Source organism: Athene noctua, chromosome 2, assembly GCF_965140245.1.
Source record: "Athene noctua chromosome 2, bAthNoc1.hap1.1, whole genome shotgun sequence".
In the NCBI taxonomy this organism is placed as follows: Eukaryota; Metazoa; Chordata; class Aves; order Strigiformes; family Strigidae; genus Athene; species Athene noctua.
The window spans coordinates 41,883,207-41,900,905 of record NC_134038.1 but is presented as its reverse complement, the minus strand read 5'-3'; the positions used below and the strand labels follow the sequence as shown (position 1 = coordinate 41,900,905).

Genomic DNA, 17,699 nt, shown 5'->3' with positions numbered 1-17,699 from the left:
CTCACAAAGTATTTACCTTAAACCCTAACCCTTTATTCAGATTGACATGCAGATACATGACACACACCCCCCTTAAATGGAACAATTTTGACTGTAAAAAGAAAATAATAGTACCTACTCTTTGTGAATTTTATATTGCTCATCTAATTTTAGTTTGGCAATATTGTTCCAAGCAAGCGTTATACTTTCTTCTGTCAAGTCTTCAAATGATTCTTCATTTGGAGAAACTGCAATAAAACGCCACAATAAAGTTTCATCACAAATAGAAAATAAAAAGATAGATTTCAAATAACTAGGCAGCTGAAGTTGCAAACATAAATATGAAAGTACAGAAGTCATGCAGAGCTCCAGAAATAAGAAACTTTGGCTAATGCAGAGAGCAACAAGATCACTAACTTTTTTCCAAATCTCTTCCTGAATGCATAGGCTTACAGAGTCAAAAATACGATTCTTCTCTCAAAACCAGGGCTTTTCAACTTTACAGAATACAATTCCAAAATGGGAAAAAACAACCCAAACCAAAAACTTTTCTGCAGAGATGTTTTAGTGTTCCATTGAGATGACAAAAGCCTTCCAAATGGAAAATACCAGGAAAGCCATCTACTGCTATGATACAGCATGTACTTCTATTATTCTATTACATTCTGTTAGGAACGTCACAGCTTCATTTTCACTGCAATGTTGCAAAGGTTAAAGGATAAAACACAACAAAATTGAGACAATTAGATGTCAATTACTATCAAAGAGCCAAACCCATTAGGAACCAATGATCTGTGAGTTAATGACTTAGGCAGCGTACCATCATATCAATTTAACACTTATGAACATTATTATCACCATATACAACTTTCAAAGCCACTCTTGCCATTTGGATGCTACAGATTGCCATACTAAGTAGCACTCATCTTCACTTCCCTGCTTAAAGATGAAAGCCATCAAAAGGTAAGTGAAGACAACCAACTGAGAGAAACCTTTCCATATGATATCCAGGCTGAAGATTCAGTCCAATTTATAGTAGACCACTGTACCTATGATGAGGAACATCATTTTAGTTTCAGAAAAATGGTCTAAGTTCCACACTGAACAGAAGTCTGTGATGGTATCACATATCCTTGCCTTCAAGTTATTCAGTCAACATTGTCCCTACAGTATGCAGGGAAAACAAAGTAATTTCTTTACAGATTTTCATTAAAGTCACGAAAAAAAAAAAAAAAAAAAAAAAATCGGATGCTTAATTTAAGACCAAGCCAATTGATCACCCCAAAGACATCCCTTTTCAAAACCTGAACAAATCTTTCCATCATTTAGAATGCCTGCAGATATGGTCACTGAAGCTGCTATCATACCAGCTTGATTTTGAAGTGTCAGGAAAGGCAAGGGATGATAGCATTCCCACAGCTTAAAAAGCAGAGGTTGAACAGTACCAGAGAAGACCACTTGAACAGAAGGCAAAAATGCAAGACAACATCTGTCTTTACAAATTTGAAACTGGTCTTGCCAGTTTTTCTTTAACGGTTAGTTCATGGATTTATTTTGAGTGGGCTTACAGGGAAAGTGGCCAAGAGAGTTGTATAATGAGATCCTGTGGGAGAAAGATACAGAACTTCTCAAAACTGCAAATCCGTTACATCGTCAGTTTATCTGTTACACATTTACCTGGAGACTCAGTTATGGAAACACTGTGACTAGATGTTCGAGACAAGCTTTTCAACTTCGGTATTATCCTTCGGGGATGAGGAATTGTAAACAACTGTTTTGGCGTCTGTCCAAACTCCAAGATTTGTGTCAGCAGAGCTACTTTTTCATTGGGGTCCATAATACTTTACAAAAACAAGATTTTTAATTAAGCCAAGTAGGCGAGTACTTTTTCTTCCTCCCCTCCCATGAAAGCATGGGCATGCATGTGCTGTTACTACAGCACCACAGGCCATCACAAATTCTTACAGAACTGATTTACCACAGATGTGACGGACAGTCATATGACAGCTTCATAAGTTTGTTTACGTACGATGACAGTATGCTCAATTAAAAAATAAAGAATTTCATGAAAGCCAGACTGAAAAAATGTGCAAGTAATGATCTTCCAATGCCTGCTAAAAATGACAACCTGATGATGGTTCTCTGCATATTTGGGAGTATAAAATGAAGAGCTACACCATTCAGGTACAGAGCACTTTTACAGCCAGCAGAGAACCTGGAGGGATACCGAGAAATTTAGCTAACCTCTTTAACAAAAACATTCTGATTTTTGCTAATTACCTGTTTAAATCCACTCCTCCTTCATAGGTTAATGGGTGAAACACTGGGGAAAAAAAAAACAACTTATTTGTACAATGTAGATACACAAGGCTCATTTCGTTTGTCTCGCATAGCTACTATAAAGAAGGCTGTATTTTTTACTCAACTTGGTTATATTTAAGCAAAGAAGCTATTTCAGCAGGCTATAGAGTTTTAGATTCTGTGTTTTAATCGTAGGTTTCTTACTCAAAAGAAGTTTTGGATTGCTAAGAGACTCATAGAAAGCTTCAGAAGAAATCAGTCCTTTTACAAAGGAAGGACTTATTTAAGCTTCATTAAATACCTGCCCCCACCTCAATAAAGAAAAAAAAGTGCCGTTGTATAATCAAGCATTACAGAATGCTGTTATTTACCATTAATGCTAATTAAAGCACACACCCCCCCTCTTTTTTTTTTGCTATTTCTATAAAGTGTATATGTTACCATTGTGAGCTGCAACTGCTTCACTTCCTTTCTGCTTGTAGCCAAATATTATGTCAATCCATTCATGAAGATGCTCTGATACATACTGACTTTCCAAAGCCTCTTGGCTCTTCTGAAGAAAGTCATCAGGACCTGGTAAGAGAAAGGTTAATTAAAGGAGAAAATATCCCATTCAGTATTGGTATCCACCCCTGTTCTTCTTTCTTCTTGAAAAAGCAACTGAACAAAAAAAAATCTCAACCCCAACACCCCACACCAAACCTCCAATCTGCTGTGTAAATTAAACACAACTATTAATTATGTCAATGTTTTAAATAAAAATAGAATGGGCATTTTTGAGAGAACCACCACCATCCCAGGAATCCAATCTTGAATTAATTCACAACACAAGAAGTTTGACTATTATTACCTGACGCCCAAGGGGGAAGCTCTACATCTTCAACCATCTTTCCACCCTGCCTTTTTCCCAAGTCCAACTTCAAACTGTTTACTAGAAAACTAGAATCATTTTCATAGAATTCCGGAATCAACTGGAAGAAAATTAAAACAAAAAAAAAGGAAGTTATGAGATTAGGTTAGCTTTGATCACTTGAAGTTATCAAAGTTCATATGTCAAGTCCTTAAGTGGGTAGTAATTTTTTCAGGCATTCTTCTCTGTCACTAAGTAAGGACTGGAAAATGCCTCCCATTATCCTTCAAACTACTTTCAGGCTCCCTGACTACACACAAGACAATTAGTGCGGCATAAATATTTTTAACATGGGATGTGCGACATAAGAATCCATAATATCTAAGAGCACCATTAGAAAAATAATCGCATAGCTATCTTCTCATTTTTAAGACATCAGGTAAGAGTCAAGACAGAAATCTAGACTAAAACTGAATGATGACAAAATTTTCAGAGGTTAAGTCCACTATTTAAAGACCACCACAACTAATCAACCTTAAATTCCATTACCAGTAACTACAGATTTCTTTTTCAAAGTATCACTACATTAAACTCCTTTATCAAAGAAATATTATTTAACAGCACCCACTATTTGCTAGTTAGTGATTCTCAACATATTCTACAAGTTATGGTTTCTATAAGGCTCAAAAAGCCAAGAAAAAACTTCTCTAGTTTAACCTCTCCAGCTGTACTCTTGTAATACAGCCAAATTCTTATGGGGTTCCAGCAGATGATACATAAAATTGCATCTTTTCAGCCTTAATCCACTCTAAGAATTCACATTTAATAACATATTCACAATAACACTTCTGTTAAAGTAAAAGCCAGAAAGCAGACACAGACAAGCTATTAATAATGTAATTACAGAGAAGGAAGGAGTTAAAAACGTTGAAGGATTCATAAAACATAGTCAACAGCCTTAAAAAAAACCCACACAACCAAAAACCACAAACAAAAAACCCCACCAAACACACCCCACTCCCACCTCAAAACTCTCAAATCAACAGAAGACATCAAAGAACAAATAAACTTAGCATAGATACAAAGGACGACTTGAATCATTTTCCAGCCATTTACCTCTTTGAAATCTGTTGCTCCATCCAAACAGTTTTTCCAGGTTTCTGCAAGACTAAGTAACACATATCAATCATGTATTTGTCAGCAAAATATTTCTTAGGGCTTTGCAGTCCCTTGATGCATATTTGAAAACAAAACCAACCTAGTTATAGCCAAATGTAAACAAACCTGTTGAACATTCTGTCAGCGTGATCAAACTTCCCATTCTGCAGGCAGAGCATGTATTCTGGAGCTAAGGAGAAAGAAAAAAAAAAAGTCACCAGCTTGCTCCAAACCTTGTCCACTTTGGAGGTAACTGTCTGCTCAGAGAGTATGTAAAAGCTGTCTTACCAACTCTAACAAGATAAAACAAAACATAACCCGGAGATGAATAATGGCTCCCATACATGAACTTAGGCTCTGGCATTTCCTGATAACGTGTCTGCAACATATGAAGAAGAGAGGTCTGTTTAAAGTCAGCATTCCTGCTTTCCTTCAATATTGAACACCCCTCCCCCCCCTTTTTTTTTTTCTGTAAAGACACAGATTAGGACCACCCTCTTTTTTTTTCTCCTAATGATAACTCTAAATTCTAATAACCATGTAGCTTTAATCAGATCAGGGTAATACAACGGCAAAAAAAGTTGTTATAACTTATCATCCAGAATTATCAGGTTTTCATCTTTTTTTTCCTCACTCACTTTCACCCTTAATTGCAGTGACACGACTTCGAAGGAGGGCAAACAAATACTTTCTTTTTGTCTTTCACATGAAGTTTAACAAGAATGTGGAAGTACATACTGACTTTATTCAACCTGGAAGATTCCCTCCTGTCCAAAGCTCCTACACATTACCCCTAAAACCTATCATAATCTAAATAAAATTACATTTACTTCAGTAAGCATGAGGGAGCTGACAGTTTGAGGAAACAGTCAGATCTTAGAAAGAAAAATTTACTGTAATTGAAAACATAACATCAATCACATTCTTACCTTCCACAACCTTAGGAAGCTTTATGATTTTGAAATATTTAATCCTTTTTCTCAATATAATGCAGCTGGTTTGGCAATTTTTTTTCTAATGCCTCATTAAAACCTAATAAAGATTCCAAAACATTAAACATAGCTCTGTTCTGTAAATAATTTTGGAATAATTAATTTATCATAGGAGATGATGTTTTTATACAAAGAATTGAAAGCCAAAAAAATGAGGATCTTGTAAGCCTGTAACTATGTGTTTAACTGCTTATGAAAAGAAAGCCTGCCTACTTTGAGAAATGGAAAAAGTACATGCACTATTATCTGCATGTGGTAATTTCAGGTTGGTGCTCTGGTCTTCATGGATCCAGATTTCCTCTCTTTGAAGTACTCTCCCTCAAATTCAGCATTTTTCTTAAATGGAAGTACTTAAGATTTCTACTACTTTGTCTTGTTTAATTTATACACGTATGAATTTACATTACACATTTAAATCCATTGGTCTTGAAGTTTTATATTTCCATATATGTTTAAAGCATCTCCGTGCCTGCCATACAAATGCAGTTACAATAGTTAAATGGATTTGGGGATTTTATTTTAAAAGTGAGGTAAAAAAAAATTAAAACCAGATACGTATGAAACTGTAGGAAGAGAGAGGAAATAGATTCAAATAATTTTAAATTAGTACTGATGAAATAAAGCTGCAAATAAATGCGGTATAAGTATGTTTGCTTCTGATAAGGTTAATAGTTAGTTTTAGATATCTACATAATTCTTAAGGCTTGCTAGACAAAGCTTCTTTTATTGCCAATACATACAAGGCCCAAGATGTTCAACACAAAAGCCAAGATTTACATACCAATAGTCTATCCAGCCTTTCCTTATTCAGGGCACCAATTGGTTTACTAAGGTCACGGAATGTTTCAGGCTTTGTCAGATCTAAAAAACACAGTTAGACTCCATGAATTCTGCTAGACAGGAATGTAATCTAATAAATATTTAAAAACAAAAGAAAAAACCCAACAGCAACAGAACAAACAAAAAACAACACAGAACCCCTCCAGTAATTTTCTCTGCTCCCTAACTGGACAGAAACAAAGTCTTACTGTAAACGGCTACTCATCATCTTCTTTCCAAATGGATATAATCTCATCCCTCTTGCTTAAGAGCTAGTAGTTACAGGTACGTGAACGAGTAGTTACTTGTGTGAGATTTCCCTGCTCTACTCCTTGTAAGGGGACGCAGTCCTCAAAAGGACAAACTTCCAATACAAACTGCATCTAGACCCTTAAATCAAGGAGCCTATTTAGGCACAAGCCTTGTTAGCCTCTTCCTTTCAACTTGCAATGGTAAGAATTATAAAAAAACCCCACCTCAATTCTATACATTTCAACATATCCAGCTTGATAAATAAAAAGCTATTTTACCGTTTCGTTTGCATTTGTTAGAATCATAGAAAGTCTTTAAATGCTCAGTACCGCTGATTTTTAACACAACCAAGCAGATGCTTGGTATATACTCTGTATGTGAAGAGTGAAATATTTAACAGAAAATGGTCAGTTATTTTGTCCACTAAACTCCAGAGGAGGGGTAAGTACATAAGAAAACATCTGAGATCATTAATGCCAGGTTCATTTTAATGTAACAAACTTCATGCAGTGTAAGATCCCCCTGAGACATCAGGTTGGACATGAGGCACTAACATGTCTTTTTGTATACACATACCTAACACTGAACTAGAATAGTCTGCGATGATCCAGGGAAATACAGGATACTGGGAGAGATCATTGCAGCTTCTATCAGCAAGATTGTTGAGATGAAGGAGATACTGGTAATTTGATAAATGCCCTCGCTGCCATTGCAACATATAACTTTCAGCTGTATGCTCTGTAACATGGTTTTCTAAAATAAAAGAAAACATTAAGTGTTCTGATGTTTGGAGTTCCACCCCTAAATTATACTGTGATTAACATTATGCAAGGTACTATAAGACAATTAAGGGCATAGTTGTTTAAAAGAACAAATCAGAATTAAGCAGTAACTTCATGTTTCAAGAGCTAGCATCCTTTATACATTTTTTTAATATCTGTTCAAACAGGCTTACATCGCATTCAACCTAAAAAAAAAAAAAAATCATGCAGAAAGAGTGTTGAAACCAAACATAAAAAACAGTGAATGGGAAAGAACTTGAATGTTTATAAAGGTATAGAGAAATATTTGCAGACCATGAACAGCTCTCTTGGCAATCAGGGAGCCTCTAAGATTTCTAAGAAGAAAGAACCTTTAAGATTTCTAAGAACTAAAAAGAGTCAAAAAAAAAAAAAAATTATTTTCCTACTGGACAGCTAAGGATGCCCCCACTAACAACAACTTTTGGAAAGAAGTCAGATATGTACGTAAATAGTATTCAGTTTCAGAACCACTGAAACAGAGAGACTAGTGGAAGATAAAACCTGATCACCACTCAAGAAAGTAGGAATTATGCACTTGGAGCTTCTGTCTGAAGCATTAGGCAGTGGCTCAAAAAATTAAAAACTGCACTACTCTCTACTCAACAGCTATAATACAAAGGTATGCTGCTGGACAATAAAATGACCTGGGAATATTAATTTCATTCTGTCCCTCCACCTTAAAATGAAATTTAAAAGCTTTCTTTATTACCACAGTCTGTTCTGTGTGTGGCAGGTTTATTGAGAGAAACAGGTGGCAGGGGTAGTTTTGCATGGGGAGAGGGTTTGATTTTTTTTTTTTAATTGTTTCTTCAGTTTACAGCACCTCAGCAAGTACCTGAAAGAGCAGAACCGAAGGACTGCAACCATGGCATGACGTCAAGAAACCACCCAATTGTCAAGTAATCACAGGGAAACCACATCTTTGCCCTACAAAGCATGATATGGCACACTTCTGCATGCTTCTTTTACTGCACCTGTGTTACAGGCTTCTCTTCTCCTACTAAAAGTCTTTAAATACCTTTTACCACCATTTGCTGCTGATGGCTACAACACAAAGCTAAAGAATTAGGATTTCTGTGGAACATCAAATTATTCAAATATTATCACTACTAGCATTATAACTAGAAGGAGAGGAATTCAGATTAGGATATGGCTATTTTAGCTCAGCATAGACTGGAAAAACATATTCCAACCCTCCCTTCAACTTAGTATCTTAAATTCTACAAGTAAGAAGTGCTAGCACTTTTTCAAAGAGAGAATCTTCTGCTGTCAGAGACAGCTACTGAGGTGCTACAAACACCTTTAGAGAAACGGCTCATCCTTTTTTATTTCTAATAAGAACATCATCATCATCTGCACCTTGAAATTTCACCTCTGAAACTTATCCAGAAAAAAAGTTTGAAGCAGGGTAACAGCATGCAGTTATTTCAATAACAGAGAAAATCACGTCAGAATGTGTTTCCATTTCAAAAGGAAAATCAAAAAGCCTAAAACAATTCTTAGAAGCGATCACTCCCCTTTGTGGACTTACCACTTTTCTTCGTGAAGTGGGGAAAATGTCAACTACATTTAGAAAAATTCATTAAAGCAGAACTAGAGTTCTGGTACAATAACAAGATAGTACACAATTTATAAAAACTTTCAATATTGGCAGTAAACATGAGTATCAACGTTTCAGTTGTAGTAGCATTACAGAAAAAATATTAATTTTTCCTCCACGTTCTTCCAGCACACAATCTAGCCTTTTAGAAAGCTTCTGTTCATGATCTGCAAAAAGATATGTATAATTTTCTATGAATTAATGCATACAAGATTTAACAGAAATAAGAACTGTTTCAGAATGGTAATTTTCATCAACCACTGCTAAGACTGAGGAAAGTTCAGGTAATTATGTGTGCACTAGAAATTCATCCATTACAGAACTTTCTCAAACGACTTTTACTTGGACTTAAGGGGTGGCCAGGTGGATCCCCCCACAAATCAGTCCATATTCACGATTTAGCTGAGTGGATCTTATTTACCCCTTGCTTTGAAGATGAAGTGTTTTGTGGGGTCTTTTTTGTTTGTTGGTTGGTTTCATTTATTTGTTTTGGTGTTGTTTTCTTGGGGAGGATTTTAAATGACAGTGCATATCAAGTTGCAAATCAAGAGAATTAGTTTCACCTCAATAATGCTATCTTAGCTTTCATACTCAGCTCTCCAAACACAAACAGAATATATATGCAACTCTGCAACATGCATTCTGAACTTTGCTTACTTCTATCAAAAATTTTTAAGACTAAGACATCTGTATTCTTAATCTTCCCACAAGCCAACAGAGCAAAACCCAAATTCCCCTCATGAGGTACTACAGACTACATTAATAAATAAATACTGCAAACCTATATATGTTGCAATAAGGAAATAGAGCTCATCTCGATCTTGACAGTTGTAGAATTTCAAGTAGATGTCAGAACATAGATCATTTTCTGTACAAAATACTTCAAGTCCCTTAAAAGTTAAAGGGAGGGGAAAAAGTAAATGAGAGCAATTACTGACAAGCTGTAATATTGTTTTTTAACAGAATATTCCAGTTACTGATAGCTAAAACTCAAGATTCTAAACTGGATAGCAGTTTTACCCACAAAGTCTAACATTTTGATCCTTCCTATTTCCAATCATAAAAGCATTCCGCTTCCACCCAACTGAGCAAACAGATTTACAGCTGTCCAAAGATTGGCTCTGTCTAGATTGATTAAGCACAGGTAATACACTTTTTTGTCCTAAGTGAATGGAGTGAGGCAAAAGTTTAAATGCGTTTTGAGACAAAAATTTTGTTCAAGACTGAAATTTCAGTGCAAACACTGAAATCATACAACTGAGGTTTCACTTTAGCACTCTCATCACCCCTCAGTCATGTACAGCGAGATTCATCACTCTACGTTAGTCTCAATCTGAACCAGTGATCATGCTCCTTCCATGAATCAATCCAGAGAGAAAATACACCATGAGAGAGCAATTCATTCTATCCCAGGATAGGTGTTTGAGATAAATGGAATGAATTGTTCCCTGCAGGCACTCCTTTCTCCCTTCACCTATACTGACTGCTTATGAAAGACATTTTTCATCCTTGACAGAGTTCACTCTTCCTGTTTTCATCTTTTTGACAACACAGGGAACTAAAACACTTAAAAACCAGAAAGGATCTTTGAGTGCTGTTCACTACTTAAACAAGAGTTTTTAAAAACATGTAGCTTTTACCTAATGATGCACGCAGTTTCAGCTGGTCATTTTAAGAAACAATATATACAGCAAAACATTGAAAAAAAATCGTAGAATCTGAGCTTACCAATGGCATTAGCCCATGTCTTCTTTTATAGATGCGACGCACATTTTGCAGTGTTATTTGTACTACCGGTTTCTGCGTGGGGTGAGGGAAGGGGAAGAAAAGATGGAGATATTCTAGAAGGTACATGTTCTACATTAACCTCTCCAGTCAATCTGAAGTTTCTCTTGACCAGAGATACTAACAATGTGAAAACAATATCCATCCATGTCATTTTAGCAGTGGAACAGTGATGCTAAGCAGTTATGTTGAAGAGAGTAAGCTTGTCTTTGCTGTTGGTTCTTGTCTGAGTAGCAAAGCAGTTTAGGAATAAAGAACAGTGTATTATCACCCGAGTCTGTCACCAGTTATAATAATCATGCAAGAGAGGAGCAAAACACAAGAAACCGCATTAAAAATAAGAAAGCCATTGGGCTTCTGGGCAAACTGTTTGCCAATGGTACCACCTAGTGGAAGGAAATTGAATGGCATTTTGTCATCTTCAGCTGTGAACACACTTTCCTTGTCTGGACATAGTTTTAGCACATTAGAGCTATTTTAGCTTTATTTATTTATACTTTTAGCATGTAGCCGCTATTTCTGTGACAAAGTTTCAAATATGTAATCTGTCTGTGACATGCACTCAGATTTCCTCTAGAGAAAGAAATGATTGGTTTAATAGAAAACCTAGCTAAGATCTTCCTATATAAACTAAATGTATATAAAGCTCTCATTAGGTATGAACAGCATCACAGAGTAAGATTAAGAAATTTATCTTAAATGAAAGTTACAAAAAGTGCTCTTTAAAAATTAATAGAGAATGAGTAAAGGACATTTTGTGCTTTGTCAGTAGAAGGTCAATTTAAGCAAGTTAGCACAGAATAAAGCCTCAGAAGCAGCAATACACTGAATGCAACAGAGCAGCATGGATCACAGGAAAACTAAGGAGGCTTCTGATTATAACTGAAAATAGTCTTCCTGGAAATGTGCTCCATGTGCATTTAAGAAGAATAATACAGAAAATGAAAACTGTCCACTAGAGGGGCAGCGTGCTCACATTGTATGCAAGACCATCTATGAGGCACTTACAGGATATCCATTAAGAGGCTGGAAGTACAAGTTAGCATCAGTAACACACACATGCCCTGGATTAGTCACCAGTGGCGTCACCATTTCTGCTTTACATTCCATATGCAGCGTTTCAGAAATGCTTTGAAATCTACAAGTGAAGAAAAGGAGTAAGTTTACCTCCAGTTCTTACTTAGGTAGAGCTACCCTTAAGTCCTTCAGAAAGGTTTTAGGTCAGCTTATAACCTTAGGACATCAGAATGGGGACTTCACTAAGCCTATTTTAGACATGTTCTTCGTTGAGACATCTACTTTAACAGGCACTCCAGAAAGGGAAGTTGCAAAGTTCTGCACCAGCCTCAGAGCAGTAAGCTAGCTGACTTTTCTATACAGAGCTTTATTTGGCATATACTGATGCCCAATTTGCAACAAATTCAAACGGAACAGTCTGGAGAGATAAAAAAGTAACACATTCATCTTCACAACCTAGAATTTCCCAGTCTCCATTCCAGATGGTTCAGAATACAAAAGATGATAACTCTCTGAATTGGAGAACTTATGCTGTCCCAAACATGCACTTATTGTACTGATGCAGTAGATTAACCAACAAGCAAGTTTAAAATAACTTCCCAGTAGAAAGTGATTAGAAAGATACCTGTTTTTATCAAATGAAGTTCTAGCCAAGCGCGATTGCAATATAGCAGTTATCTAATGTGAAGGGAAAAAACCATTAATATAGTCTATGACTCAAATGCAGTTAGAATTTTATTATTAAACAATGATATCAGAATGAATCAGATACTTACCATGGCAGCTTGATCTCCCATCTTATCTAGACAAGAAGCCCTGTAAAGCTAAAGAACAATGAGTTTTAAGTGAACTAGCACAAAGATGTCCCACACAGCTCAGAAGTCAATAGAAACTGGGGGGGGGGGGGGGGCGGCTTTAGCATTCTTGGTGACAGCATACTAAGAGAGCAATTATTATTTCTTTTTACAGTAGGACATGTTTGTTCACTGTCAAGTTATTACTTTATCTGTATACTGTCACCATGCATAGTAAAAGCTAATTTGGGTAACTTTCAACAGCTGTCAGAACTCGATGCTGTGTTCAACTGCTGCATTTTAAAAATAGATACTCAAAGAATTTCAACTTGAAAATAAGTATTTAAAGAAAGCTCTCCATTAAATATAAAAAAAAAAAGATGCTGTGGTGAGTTGTGTAGCGATATTAAATAACTGCATACCTGATGCAGTGTTTGCACAACATCTCCTAGTTTCCCAGCAACATCCAGTTGGAACAAGTGTTCTGTTCTACCCTAAAACCAAAAGCACATTTACAACACATAAGTTTAAAATAAAGCTGAGTGAAAAAAAAATTAAAACTAAAATCTAAATACTCTAAAACCTGGTCAAAGTATGCTATCAAAGGCTGCAGTATACCTGAAACATTTCAAGAGCTCTGTGGTAAGCTCTCTGTGCAATATTTAGTCCGTTATTTACTACAGTACAACACAACAGCTTTGAAGTGAACAAGTTAATATACTGTAAACATCAGTAAATGCAGAACTATTACCTGCTCTATTTTAATATCAGGTAAACATATGTAAATATAAAATTAGTCAATGACACGTTACATTTAAACGTTTAAAAAACTACTGTATCTCTTTTGGACAAAAGAGACCAGCCCATCAAATCTTTAAAGACTAGGCTATAAAAGTTAATCATCCTCCTCTACATAAACAGTTTTGAGCTGAAGAGATCCTAAACCCAATCACAACCTGTTTTGACTAGTGATTTATAAAAAGCTCATTAACACATCACCCGGCATATGTGGCATGTTCATTTTCTCCCTACACAGTTCTCCCAGCTTTCTTAAGAGTCTTTTCATAGTACATATTTCTGGGTTTGACTTAAGTATATTAAAAGTATGTGCATGAATCAACTGGTATTAACTCTTAAACATAACTCATAACAAAGGTGGTGGGATCATTTGATGACACCTGAATCTAGTATAAAACTGAATCAACACATTTATGTAGGTTGTAATTATGTAATTTCTTGCACTAGACTTTAAAAAGCTATCAGTTAGACTACATGAAGACATTGATCAGTGGATACAACTGGATTAATTTAAAACTGAAGGAAAGAAGACATAGAAATCTAGATGACCTTCAGTGTAATGTATGTGATCTGAGCTGAACATACAGCAATCCAAGAGGAAAGCATGCTTCAGGAAGCAAACGGAGCTGGTGTAAGGGGAAACAAGAAATGCAGTAGCAATTAAATAAAAGCCTTGTAACATTACACCCAGAGCACCATTTTCTTTCAACAGGAAAAGCACAACGCTCAGAAAACCTAGTGAATGGTCTGCAAGGTTTGCTTACAGACAACAACAGAAAAGTTTTTGAGAGCAGTTCTCTCTGTAGCTCTCCAGTCAGATGCAAAGACAAAAGCTCAGTATTTTGTAATTGATCTGAAACAATCAATGCAAGACATGGAAGATAAAATGTACTACCAAATACCAGCATTTGGTGATGCATCTATTCAAGCAGAAGATACTTAGCAGCAACAGAAAAAATTCTGAAATGATTGAAGACAAACTAGATTTCTTGTTTCAATATGCAGAAACACAGTTGCACTTTTGTGAAGTAAATTGTGATGGTTAACTCTCAGGAATGTTTTAAGAGAAAGAGAACTTGAGAAAATAAAGTGAAAAGCCATCTAAATAGCCCTTTTGATTCTTTTTCATAATGTTGGCAACGCGATATTTGTATGATACTTAAAAAAACTTGCACATGGAGGCAAAACAGAAAATAGAAGGACTAGAAGAGAAAACAGGTTCAATACATGAAGAATTACTGGCATAAAGCAAATAAACAAATAAAATTTTGAAAAAAATCCTAGTTTAGAGACAGATCTAATACAACACCAACCCAAACAGTTGAAAGAACAGAGATAATCTCTTGCCTCTTTTCTGTTCATTACAATAACACAAATTTATGGACTTTATCATTCTTGAAATTTATTACTTGAACAAATACGCAGAGAAATATAATTTTGTCTGTTTTAATTCTTGGGCAAATATGGTGTTTTGCATTTTCATTTTGTGTTTGTGTCTTAATCCATCCCACATTCCCAGTGAAAACCCCTTACTTCTATGCCTTGATGCCTCCAGGATCAGAATCAGAGCAGACCTACCCCATAAGCAGAGAGCAACCACAAGTTCGTTCTGATTTCTGCTATGAGCAGTCTTATCTGCCACATCTTCAAACTGTGAAGCACTTAGCTGGAAAGTATCAATTAGTAATCTCTCATCTCACGTGTGGGCAGAACTGAGGAGAAGCCATTTAGCCAGGATGCAGTGTCCACTGAATACTAGCAGCCAGCTGACAGTTCTGACTGTTGAGCCCACAGAGTTGCACATTGAGGTAAAGTGTCAAGTCTGCAGTATGTACTCCAAGAAATATCACAAACCCGTTATGGGAGAATTCTGACATTTGTTTTATCAATATGCATAATTACTTTTTTTAAAAAGCTTTACTGTCATAATTGTCAAGTGATAATTATCTTATTCTTTCAGAAATGAGAACATAAATCCTTGCAAAACATTTGTTTGCTAAAAAAAGCAAAAAAATTATACACTTACTCTTACTGTTTTGTAAGGTGCAATAATGTTTCTTTCTTTAATGAGAAAAACCTGAAAGAGTAAGAGATGTTACAGTTTCAGTCCTTGAAAAAAAATAATAAATCAAAAGTACTGATAAAGGACAAAGCTAAGAAAGCTGTTTAAGCAAGTGAGACACTGGGTTGTGATAACCTGCTTTAGCTACCCCAGATAAACTGAAGAAAAACAATGACCTTTTAGAGCAGCTAACTGCAAGAGGGTCAAGTGTCCAATTTAGTTCAGAGGCTTACTTATGTAGTTTATTAGTGGGTTTTTATTCTAATCACATGACCTTGAAGGAGTTGCAACATTAAAGCCACACAGTGGCAATTCACAACAAACTACTGTGTAAACCTTCTCAAATGAACTCCTCCTTTCCACTGCTGAACATTTTGCTTCCAGTTCCAACCACCATGAATACCAGATTTCCTCTCTCATCTAACAGCATGTTTTTGAGCAGTTTTGTTTCTCTGATGCTACTCTCACACCCAAGAGAATCCTCCCTCCCCAAAACCTGCATGAAAATACTCTCCTTCTTCACAACATTCTCACAACTCCTATAGTCAAACCTGACCGCTAGCACACTGGTTTGTAGATATCACCTTACTATTTGATGTCTGAAAGAAGACAAGCCAGAAATAAGTCATGGTTTTGCTCTTTCTAGGGAAGGCTCAAACTTGCTAAATTTCAGGCCTGAGTGTAAGACTCAGGATTGGTTCTGAACTGCACAAAACACACTGGACTACACTACCAACTGTCTTCTATTCCATGGCCCAAGAGACTTGGCAGATCAAAGGGCCTTTTCCAGTGCATTGGTTTGCTTCCTACAGCTTAGCACCACACCTGTGGTTCTACACTCCCAGGCATTGTGGCAGCAGCCTCAAACCAAGAGCAAATATTAAACCTGCAAGAACAAATGTTGTACCATTCTCTAGCCAGAAGCCTTCTGGCTGGTACATACAGCCTTCCCACTTACCGCTGGCTGACAACAGAGTCAACTTGCAGCACACAGTCACTCACAGTACCATCCAGCTAGCAAAACGTGAGTGATATGCTTAGAAGTTTACAAGCTCAGCATGCCTCTAAGTGCTACATTAAAAAATAATGACAATTAGTGCTTTTCATCTGACATCAGCACATACAGACCTGAATCAGGCCATAGGAGAATAAGAATCAGACACCTGCTTTACCCTCAGACTGCTCTTCTACAAGATAATGGAACATTTTTCTACACTGAGAGCCCCAAATTACATGAAAAAGTAGACGATGCAAGCAAAAATCAAAAAAATAATGTAATCAGAGCAAAAACTTTAGCATACTGTATTCATTTCCTATTTTGGAGGATTTTTCCCCAATTTTATCTTGAGAAAAACATATTGAAATATCTCCAATTATTATTCCAATTGCTGTATTTTATAGCCATTAATTTCTAAGTTGCCTGCCATGTAAATCAAAACTTATCTAGCTATGCATTAACAGGCTTTTTTGAGCTGCAAAGGCAAAGATGTTTAAGATGTTCCAATTATTCACTACCCGCAGTTTCCTACAGGGTAGAAATTCTACTTAGAAAAAAATATTTATAATTAGATCATGATCTGTCGTAAGTACAACTAGTGAGTACTTCACACTCAAAAGTCTTATGACTTTTATACAAAATACCAGTATTTATCATGCCACCCCACTATTTCAGAACATTTCCCCAGAGACAGGAGGATGACTGGCAAGCTACACATGGGCAGGGAGTGGGAGGTGCTAACCATTTTAAGTTAATTCTCCTCTCCTATGAAATGCTTTTATAATAATTTTTCTTAAAAACATATACTAATGATGTATGGTGGAAAAATTGCATGGAACAGTTAGAAATACCTTTTTTTTAAAAAACACTCAATACACAAGAAAACGGTCAACACAAGAAACCCTGACTACACAATACTCTTCACAGAAGCAGTTTCAAGATGAAATTAAACATACTGATTACTTTAACACATTCCACAAACTTCTCCAACATACATAATACTAAATGTTTGAGTTTGTTTTTGACTGCAGCAGTACTTAACTGAGAAATGCTATCAATTTTAGCTAAATCAAAGTTGCTAAAAACAGATTTTACAAAGATGCCAGAATGTTTAAAAGGATATTTCCCACCTCATCTCTGCTCTTTCCTGAAAGGAAAATATGAACTTTTTTTTTTTCTGAAATTTTTACAGCTTTGGAACATCTATTAGCTGCAATTCATCAAAGCTTGAAATATTCCCTCAGTTAACATTAAGTATGAACATATCCAAGTTAAATCACAACTCATGATTGAAATTTGAACCCAATGTTTCAGAACAGCTACTGAAAATTATTTGGTGGATGTATAGCACAGTCTAATGTTTTCACAAAGTTGAACTGCAAGGATCAAGACAGCTTTGACATTACCACTACACACTGAAGAACGCAGGAGAAAGCAACATAGCAAGACCAAACCAGAGATGATTAATAACCAGTTTAATTTCAGTCTATTT

At 36.0% G+C, this 17,699-nt stretch overlaps 1 protein-coding gene across 3 annotated transcripts in view; it reads right to left on the bottom strand.

The window, feature by feature from the left end:
* Positions 1–17,699, bottom strand: part of NSMAF (neutral sphingomyelinase activation associated factor) — a 39,577-nt gene that overhangs the window by 8,963 nt on the left and 12,915 nt on the right. The window contains exons 6-22 of one of the 3 annotated variants that reach the window (XM_074898923.1): positions 15,175–15,225; positions 12,773–12,844; positions 12,333–12,380; positions 12,182–12,234; positions 11,548–11,677; positions 10,483–10,554; positions 9,536–9,644; positions 6,928–7,104; positions 6,062–6,141; positions 4,577–4,667; positions 4,415–4,478; positions 4,247–4,298; positions 3,131–3,251; positions 2,722–2,853; positions 2,260–2,302; positions 1,657–1,820; positions 119–227 (exon numbers count right to left, since the gene is read on the bottom strand). In XM_074898923.1, coding sequence (XP_074755024.1) covers positions 119–227; positions 1,657–1,820; positions 2,260–2,302; positions 2,722–2,853; positions 3,131–3,251; positions 4,247–4,298; positions 4,415–4,478; positions 4,577–4,667; positions 6,062–6,141; positions 6,928–7,104; positions 9,536–9,644; positions 10,483–10,554; positions 11,548–11,677; positions 12,182–12,234; positions 12,333–12,380; positions 12,773–12,844; positions 15,175–15,225 — 1,568 coding nt within the window. Of the gene's footprint in view, positions 1–118; positions 228–1,656; positions 1,821–2,259; positions 2,303–2,721; positions 2,854–3,130; positions 3,252–4,246; positions 4,299–4,414; positions 4,479–4,576; positions 4,668–6,061; positions 6,142–6,927; positions 7,105–9,535; positions 9,645–10,482; positions 10,555–11,547; positions 11,678–12,181; positions 12,235–12,332; positions 12,381–12,772; positions 12,845–15,174; positions 15,226–17,699 lie in introns of those variants that run through there. The other 2 variants (XM_074898924.1, XM_074898926.1) reach the window with 2 other exon arrangements.